At 32.6% G+C, this 9,733-nt stretch overlaps 1 protein-coding gene across 1 annotated transcript; it reads left to right on the top strand.

Annotated features, from left to right (window-relative positions):
* Nucleotides 1-1,903: 1,903 nt before the first annotated feature.
* On the top strand, nucleotides 1,904-9,733 carry LOC130657544 (BTB/POZ domain-containing protein KCTD3-like). The gene is made up of 19 exons (XM_057460529.1): nucleotides 1,904-2,004; nucleotides 2,076-2,129; nucleotides 2,303-2,348; nucleotides 3,831-3,904; nucleotides 3,991-4,049; nucleotides 4,184-4,264; nucleotides 4,413-4,550; nucleotides 4,997-5,081; nucleotides 5,617-5,744; nucleotides 5,837-5,881; nucleotides 6,031-6,146; nucleotides 6,250-6,337; nucleotides 6,427-6,543; nucleotides 7,139-7,309; nucleotides 7,883-8,038; nucleotides 8,154-8,250; nucleotides 8,519-8,651; nucleotides 8,736-8,781; nucleotides 9,062-9,733. Exons 1-19 carry the CDS (start codon nucleotides 1,955-1,957, stop codon nucleotides 9,427-9,429), a joined length of 2,052 nt encoding a protein of 683 aa, XP_057316512.1. The 5' UTR covers nucleotides 1,904-1,954; the 3' UTR covers nucleotides 9,430-9,733.

The raw sequence follows: 9,733 nt of genomic DNA, 5'->3' as shown, positions 1-9,733 counted from the left end.
TTACAGGTAAGAGTAAACTATAAATGTGTGGAAATATGCTAGCTAAGCTTTGTGATGTTCTGAATTTATTAGGCAGTTTTTCAAAGTCCCCTGGTGTCCTCTTTCCCAGTTAAATCAAGTATTCTTTGTTGTAAGATGTCTGAGGATACTGAAGAGCTTTGCAAAATTAGGGATGAATTCGACATTGAATTGCATATCATGCAGAAAGCTGATGAGGTCTTCTTTTGATTAAGGTGATGATGTATAATTATATATTCTATTCTAAAGCAGTTAATGATATAACTATATTAATGATATAACTATAAAAACAGACCTTTTACATCTCCTCCCAGCTTTAAAATGTACTTTTTTATTATTTAGTGCCTAGTTAACAAGGTGATTCCATATCTTCTTTTCTGAATATCATTTTTAACAACGAAGAATGAATAAAACGGATAAAATAAACGTTATTATTATTGGTTTGCTTGCACCTATATATAGACTTGCATGGAATTCACAACTACAATTTATCTAGAAACTTTATTACCCATAAATATTGTATATTTTTTGCCTATTTTCTACTCCCCCTCCCCCATGTAAACATTTGGTTGACCCCCCTCCCAGAATTACGTCATCATCTACTTAACCCCCCACCCCCCAAAAAAGTAAAAAAATCCATAAAAAATTACGAATATTTACAGTTTTATATTTCGCTTTTATATTTTACATGCAAGATATAAAATATGGCAAATACAAACGCTTTAGATAGTTGATATTTTTTACACTAAAATATGCTGTTAATTTTTTTTGATTTGCTTATGTCATCAAACCACTTGATCCCTTCCCCATAATCATGCGCCAGCAATTTCGATGACCCCCCCCCCCTTCCCCCTACTTGATTACTTAATATGCGAACGCTCCCTTATTCATTATTTTGGGACAAACACATATTCAGCATCATACTGACTATGTGTTATAATACCAATGAATGGTTTCGATTCGGTGTGCCTTGTCACATGGGGACCAAAACCTGAGAAAACTTGTCAGTCTCCTTATTATTTTTGTTTTCAGTCATATTCACAAAATCTAAATAGTGCATACAGAAAGAAAAATAATATTTGAATAAAGTTCATTATCCTTCTCAAAATAAAACCTGTGAGCAGCACGGTTAAAGTGATTGTTGCTAAGGTGATTTTAGCGGTAATGTGGCAAGTTGTTTATTGTTGAAAATTTGTAAGCTCTTTTTCTTGTGTTCATTTTTTCGAGAAGTAGTACTTATATACATTTTGACTTTCTTTTAAATAACCAGGGAACTTCTGTGTAGGAAAGTTAGTTTAAAACCAAGCTGAATAATATATCCTGAAAGGTTTTTCGATTTTTTTTGTTTTGACAACTCTGACGAAAGCTACGGTGTAAGTTATGAAAAATATGAGTTACAAAAAGTTGAATTTTAAAAAAAGGCAAATTTAAACAAAAAACGACTCAAGAATAAGGGAAAAAATCGAAAAACCAGTTTAGATACATCCCTCCTGAATAAGATAATCGAAAAAGATGGGAAAAAATTCAGTCGTTTTGTAAAAGAAACTTCGAACGTGAAGGAGGGGGTCGGATTTTCTCCACCTTATAAATCCTTGTATTTTCCATTTTAATGCAAAACACTTATACATATCAACCTATAGAAAATGTTGAGATCTTTCCAAATATTGATATATTTGAATATATATATTAAATTAATGTGAAGAAGATATTGTGATTTAAAAAATCATGCTCACTTTCCCTTACAGTATCCTTAACTTTGTTTTTGTGGTAAAGTGTGATATATAACAATAGATGCACACATACGGCTAATTTCAGGCATTTTTTCCTAGTTTCAGAAATTCAGAATTTACTAGTATAGTATATACTGTATATGTATAATCAATTTTTCAATAATTCTTTCAATTTATAGACATATATATAATATATATAATACAAAATGAATTACAGGGACAGCGAAATCATAAATCTTAATGTTGGTGGTAAAAGGTAAACAATTTTTTTATATATTTAAAGGATTAGGAATACTTTGTGTTTAATAACTTTTAAAAATGTTTTAGGTTTGCGACATCTCGATCAACTCTAACGTGGATTCCAGAGTCATTTTTTTCATGGTATGTGTATATAGATACATTGAAAGCATGACACACACTAAGAAGATTAGTATTTTACTTTAAAATAACACTTTTAGTGTTGTAAAATTATTTTGAGGTTTTCTCAATAAATAAGTGTAAAAAGTATCTAGTAATGTGTTCTGCCTATTACGATATTGTTTGCTTGCTTATAGTTTGCTGAGCGGCAGAATATCCTCAATGAAAGATGAAACCGGAGCAGTAAGTTTTGAGATTATACACGCTGTTAAGCTATAATTTAAAGATTCAATGTTTTCTTTATATAGTAAAAAATCACAATGGACTATTGTAATAATTAGGATCTTAATTATTACCTTGTTACCCATGAATCCAATGATCTTTTTACAGTAAATTATGGAAATATGAATGCCAATAAAACATTTTTTTATGAACTGGATAACTTATTGCACATATATGATTTTAATGTAAAGAAACAGCTTAGTATGCCACAAGAATGAAGACAACAGCAGAAATCCTGCAATAAAACAATATACATAGTCATGTGATGCTAGATAGAAATTTAAAAATGGCAGCATGTTGAACACTGAGAATAACATCAATCACGGAGATTTATTCAATGAACAATCACACAGAAAACAAGGATTCGTCACATTATCAAAGTAATATAAGTTTGCTTGTGGAATAAAATTATGATAAAAGTTATTGTTTTAGAACTAAATTTCCAAAGTTTCAAAATATTTTGTGAGGTAGCTAACCAACCATTTACATATGGTTAGCATTTTTAAGTTAAGAAATTACTTAAGAAATTACCTACAAAAGTTATGCCGGGTGTAAATATAACTTATACCTTATGGATGAACAAAAACAGTTATATCGACAGAATTGTCATTTTTTTCGTAAATAGAGCTAACCTGTTTTGTGTTTCGTTTGCCTGTATCTGACGTTTTTATCTTTTTCTTGAGGGGAATTTTTGTCGTTGTAGGTAATGTGTGATGCCATAGTTTAATGGTTATCACTCTCGTACTTTATGCGGGAGACTGGGGTTTTGATTCCCCTTGGGCGATTCAATATGGGCAATTGAATTATTACCATAGCCCTGGGTTAACCCAAGTCATGTGAGGGTAATTGGGGAGATGGCGCACTGTGTGGGCTGTTGGATGTTGCCGGAAGTTGTCTGGCAGAGCGCAGACCCTAATAGAGTTTGCGTAGCTTAAAAAGAGCATTAAATACTCCAGAACTTCCCATCAAAGCCATGGCCCCTCCTGGAAATAATAGACAGGGTATATCCCTCAATATATTTGAGGCTAGCAATGTAAAATATGCACATCTATCTATCTAAGATGAATTGTTTAATAAAGAAAGCCTGAACATTCCACAGAAAAATTAGCTGAGTCGTTATTTGCTTCGCCTATATATTATCGCATAAAATAAAATAAAAAATAAATAAAATTCATGTGCTTCGATTTACATATAAAAGCTTATTAGAATAAATTTAAAAATTTGAATGGATGATTGTTTTTTTTATATATGTGTTTAATTGCATGTGTGTCATGCCAGCTTTTTAAGCGAAATTTGAAAAACAGCAGTACTTTCTTTGTGATTATGAAACTTATTAATTAAATTGAATAAATGAAGATTTAAATTCATAAGAATGATCAGAAGACTTAATGATCATGACAATTAGCATGTTTTAAAGCTAGGTAATTTCTGTATTTTTTATAGTATTTTATTGACCGTGACCCAGAGGCTTTTGCACCAATATTGAATTTTCTTCGAACAAAAGACTTTTGTCTCAGGTAATCTGACATTACACATTTATCTTAAAGAATATATATATATATATTCACTTGTATGATATGATCACAATTTGTTTTCTTCATAGAAATGTGGATCCTTCAGTGGTGTTACACGAAGCTCAATTTTATGGTATCACACCAATTGGTAAAAAGAGTTTATATTATCCATTAAAAATTGTTTTTAGCTAATAAACGTAAACCTTTTTAAGCAAATGACTTATAAAGGTAAAGCTTGAAACTTACAAATTAACTTGTGCTTTTGTTTACCACCACTTGTAGTCAGACGATTGTCACTTTGTGAAGAATTAGTAAACAACCCGTGTGGCGACCTTCTGTTTATGGGCTACCTAAATCCTCCAGGTTAGTTTGTTCAAAAAAAAAGTATGTAAAAAATGTTTTGAAAAACCAAATTTTTGAAATTACACACCAGTCTTTTTTTTATATTTGCAACGTTACCCCTCAGTGTATTTTAGATTTTGACTCTGTAATTTTGGTTTGTGTTGTTTAGAACTCCCATGCAACCCACTTGAAATTAAATCTTCCAGAAGAGGTTCTGTTTCTTCTGTTCTGCAAAGCAGTGATCACCATTCCCGTACTGCTGGGTTAATCAAAAGTGCAATGTCCGAACCTAACTTAAAATTTGATGGTGAGTAAGACATGTTTACTTAAGAAATATGCTTTGTACAGCCGAAAAAGAAAAAGAAAATGGAAATGTTAAGAACATTGGGAAAAATATTAGAATGTATTATCATAAGGACCATAATTTTTGAATTAAGCAGGACCCTTATTGATAGTAGTACCAATAGGAACTGAAGAGGATATCCTGGGTAAACAATTTCAATAATAATAATTTTAGAACAAAATGGAATTACTCTGTGAACTAAAAATGAGTACAATTTCTTAAATTTTGTATCAAGGTAAAATACTCTTTGTATTCTTACTGTCAAGGCAAACTTATTTGAAAAGAAAAGCTATCACTGAAGATATATATTAGAAAGGCTTAGAGTGAAACAAAAACACAAATCAACAATTTTTGATCATTTGAGTTCATTTTCTGTTTTGAGAGAATAATTTATAGTCTTTGTTTTGTAGATGTGGACCCAAGAAAAGTGTTAATCATAAAAGGACATCATAATGTACTTGCGGTTGCTTATGCTCATTGCGTTTGTTGTTATCGGTATGATGTCATTTTAATGTTACAATAAATTATTTAAGTTTGTTTATTCCTTTTAAAGCTATCTATGCTTAGTAAGCTTGTTGAATGCAGTAATATGAATCTTTTTATGGTAGTAGTTTTACTAATGACATTAAAAAATCCCTTTTTAGCAATATGAGAATTACTTCTGAAGTAAAGTAAAATTTATATATTATGAAGACATCTTTGAAGCCTAAGTTGATGGCATTGATGTTATTACTTTCTCCACTGGTATGCTTTACTGCGCAACTTATACCACCATATCATACTTTACATGTGTGTGCTTTTTGGTATCAAATAAACTGGTGATTTGGGTTAGAAATAACAGAGGGGGTTAAAGAATTAAAATTAATTGGGATTTGAAAAGAGGGAGGAGAAACAATTTTTTGGAAGGGGGGGGGTACGAAAATTGAAAATCTTGAAGAAAGAAATACGGTTCAGCTAGAGTTTTAAGAGTACAGATTTATCCAAATAACATTGATTCTAAGATGAAAATATATTTTGTTAATGTTTGTAGATTACAAGATTCAGTTGGTTGGGAATTAATATTTACAACTCCATATATGGAAAAGTCAATTGAAAAAATATCGTTAAATGTCAAAATGCCTGGTGCTCTTGGGAATAAATTGCTTGCAATATCTTCAGGTATGTTATAGTTTTTTTTCCAGGTTTCCAACATCTTATTTATTTCATAATTACTATTTGTCTGTTGCTTGACTCATGGTATTTTCTTTAAGGGTCTAAACTTTGGCTGTGGAATTGTGATCGGGGAAATAGAATTGGTAAGATTTTCATATTCGAAAGTTTCACAGGGTGTAAGGTCCTGGTTAATCTGTTTAAATGCTACGTAGAACTACCATATTTAGCTGAGTTTTACAAACAGCTAAGCAACAGCTATGCATCTTCATAAGGATTTATTTTTGTATTGAAGGCACGTTCAACTTAACAGTACCAGTTGATGCTCTTTCATTTGTTGGTAGTCAGCTGGTTGGGTTGAGTTACACTGGAAAGGTTGGGGTGTGGAATGTAATGACACAAAATTGGAGAGTAAGTTTTTAACTGTTGAGCTTACAATTAAGTCAGTGTCTCTTAAGCATTGTATTGCAAATTGACAAAGAAATATATAAATTGAAGACTAATTTCTTTGAAGATTCAGGATGTGATCCCAATTTCCAGTCATGATACAGCTGGCTCGTTTCTCCTTCTTGGTGGTACCAATGGTGTTATTTACTATGTTGGTAAGTACCGTCTATTGTGATCTTCTTCCTTTAAAAGCATTGTGGTGAAGTGTTTTTTTATTTTAAACACTTGCGTTGTCATTTCATAGATATGGAGAAGTTTCCACTTCGGATGAAAGATAACGATTTGCTGGTGACTGAACTTTTTAAAGATCCTGCAGGAGATTCCATTACTGCTTTGTCTGTGTACCTAACACCAAGAGCAAGTATGTTGATTTCTCTTTACATTGTAGTAGGGGCCACGAAATGGGTGGGTCTATATTTTTACTTTCGTTACAAGGGTTGAAAAGTTCGAGCTATTACGAAAAACGTCGATTTCGATTCCGATTCCGTCGAATTCGGAAAAAGTCAAAAACCTAGTTTCTTTTCGTATTCTGAACTGTAATACATACACAATCTCAGCAAATACTATACAGCAAATTTCACCCAAAAATTGATAAAAATACTGTGGGTGGACGAAGAGCTCTGAAGTAAGATTTTAAAAATTCCCATCTTTAACATGATTTTTCCTTGAGTAATATGACCATTGCGCATTCAACTTGTAATCATATCGTATTGAGTTATAGTCCCCACTTCAGCGTACTTTAATTGTAGTGTTGTCAGCCCTTTGGTGCTATCACTAACCGCTAAACGGCATGTGTGGCAGGCAAGCAAGTTAGAGCAATGGTATACGTATCTCTGACGGTAATGTAATATAGTTACAGTTGGAGGGGAGGAAGAGCCGACCGTTAGGATGGAATCCCCAAGGACGTTAAAACTACTTTACATACTTACCAACTCACTAATATAGTATTTCTTTAGCTTTCAGTGGCACATGGATCGAGATCGCTTATGGTACGAGTGCAGGAGCCGTTCGCGTGATTGTTCATCATCCTGAGACTGTCAGTAGCGGACCTCAGCTATTCCAGACGTTCAATGTTCATCAGAGCAGTGTAAACAAAGTTACACTGAGTGAGAAACAACTCATATCAGGTTGGTTGAATGTTTAATGTTGGTTCATGTCCTAAAACATACATAAAATTTTGCAGAAATGACCTTGTAGAATCTATACCTGTACGGGATTTTAACAATCTAGATGAATTCCTGCATTTGCGTGGCAGGAATAAAGGTGCTAGCGTTTGCTGAAAAGAGGTCTTTTCCTATAGATTTCTTTTCGCAGGCTCAGGTTTCAGTGTAAAATGATGCCTTTTGATTTATTTGAATTCATTTAAAGTCCTATGAAACCTTTATGTGAAGAAATAGTCCGATAATGATTTTGCTTCCCAAAGCCTGAAAAAACTCATGTAAACAAAGGAATTCATCTATACTTATATGACAATTTAAGAACTAAAATTACGGTATGCGATAACATTATGTTAAAGTAGTTAAGTAGGTTTTGGTATACATATGCAGTAAAAACAGGGTTAAAACTATTTTGTAAATCATTTCCTAATTTGCGGGAAATTGTCAACCTTTGGAAAATATCTTGTTTTTTATTGTATGTATAACCTTAGACAAGAACGTTTTAACAGCGAAAAACAACCGATTTTGCTTTGTTTTTTTTAGTTTGTTCTGAATATAATCACGTACGAACGTGGAGTATTACCCGATTTCGCGGAATGATATCTACACAACCTGGGCCTACTTCATTAGCATCGTTTAACGTGGTCGCTTTGGAACAGGGAAACGCCCATGCCAGTTACACTGTTGGAAATTGTATAGGTATGGTCGAACTTCCTAAAGTATAATTGGAAATTTACTTTTGTTACTTTTCATATTATTTTATGACTCTGGAGCGTGATGACTTATACATCAGCATTTTCAAATTTTTTTTCAGGGCCATATGGCGAGCGAGATGAACTTTTATTATTTGTACAGAAAGTTGTTCCAGATACGGATCAAGTATTTGTCAGATTGGCGTCGACTGGTAGACGGTAAAGAAAAACGACATATTTCACCTTCTCGTACCATATTTTCCAAAGCAATTCTTTCCTGTTCGTTTTAAAGCTCTTGTCAAATAAGTTTCTCTCCTTTTAGGTGTCTTGTTAAATGCTTTTCTTCTTTCAATGCGTTAGATGGTTTAGTTGCACAAGTTTTAAATATTTGTAATAATTGGGTAGTAATTTAATTTATAAGAAATTAGTATGACTTGAAATCGTTGATTTTGTGAAGTTATTAAACTTATAACTTTGTGTTGTTTAGATTGATGACTTGTAAAAGTATTGATGGATCGCGTGTCACAGCATTTAGTGCGCATGAGTGTGACGCCGCTGCCCGAATGGGTTCTAGGCCTCGACGATTTTTATTTACAGGCCACGGAAATGGAGGCATACAGGTCAGAGATTTTTTTTTCGCTTTTAGATTTCCAAAGCTGTGGGATTCATATCGATACTTTATCATATTTTTTTTTGTACTTTAGATGTGGGATATAACAACGGCGATTGAGAGAGCGTCTAAAACCCCAGGTAAAATTTATTTTTAATTTTTTTTAACCTTGGTAATCTATCCCTGCAATAGATGTTATCTTCCAAGCCCAGGATATTTTGAGCACTACCAATTATGAGAATTTTAAAATAAAGAGGTTAGGCCGACCAGCTAACTTTCTCGTTTAAGAATTTACATCTTGACTAGATGTTTACCGTAGAGAAAAAATTCTGTTTGTTTTAAGTTTGTTTCTGCTTTTGTTATTGTTGCTGTTGTTGTTGTTGATGAGATGACGATGATATATAATTTTTACTTGTTTAGATTCGTTAACCCTACTTGGTCCAAGTAATCAAGAATTGCTTAAACTGTTAGAGCAATGCGATTTGAGTTCTTCACGTTGTACAACACCTCTACGATGTGGCTCGGATTCATCTTTAGTAAACTTTCGAAATAACTTTTTAAGATTCCAGCAGAGTTCGTCCTCCATAGGAACTGGTTTAGGAATGCACGATAATAGGCAGATGTCGAGAGACGAACTTGAACTTTCCTATCAGTCTAATGCTTCAGCAAATTGTACAGATTTTCGCAATAATGAAATGTTGGACATTGTACAGAGTTTACCAAACAGTGCGCGGTCAAGCCAACGTGGAACTAGAAAAACATCTGACTCCAGTGGAACACATGAATAATTTTGTCGCGAGACGATTGGGTGGAGTTAGTAAGATTATGTTTCCTCTTTGGAGGAAAAACATCTACGCCAACAAAAAATACATACTAATTTTTTTTACAGAATCTTAAATTTTATTCCATTTGAAAGATAACTTCTTAAAATAATTCCTTACACCGTCAAATTCTCATGATTTAAGAGTGACTAGTTTAATCTTTCTTAACGTGTTTTTATTTAAGAATTAATTTTATTTTATTTTTTTGGTCTAAAAACTATTTTGTAAATATGAGAAATAAAAATTAAATGTACTTTGTTAGAAAAAAAAT

This window comes from Hydractinia symbiolongicarpus, chromosome 9 (assembly GCF_029227915.1).
Source record: "Hydractinia symbiolongicarpus strain clone_291-10 chromosome 9, HSymV2.1, whole genome shotgun sequence".
Taxonomy (NCBI): domain Eukaryota; kingdom Metazoa; phylum Cnidaria; class Hydrozoa; order Anthoathecata; family Hydractiniidae; genus Hydractinia; species Hydractinia symbiolongicarpus.
This window is presented reverse-complemented; position numbering and strand designations above follow the sequence as displayed.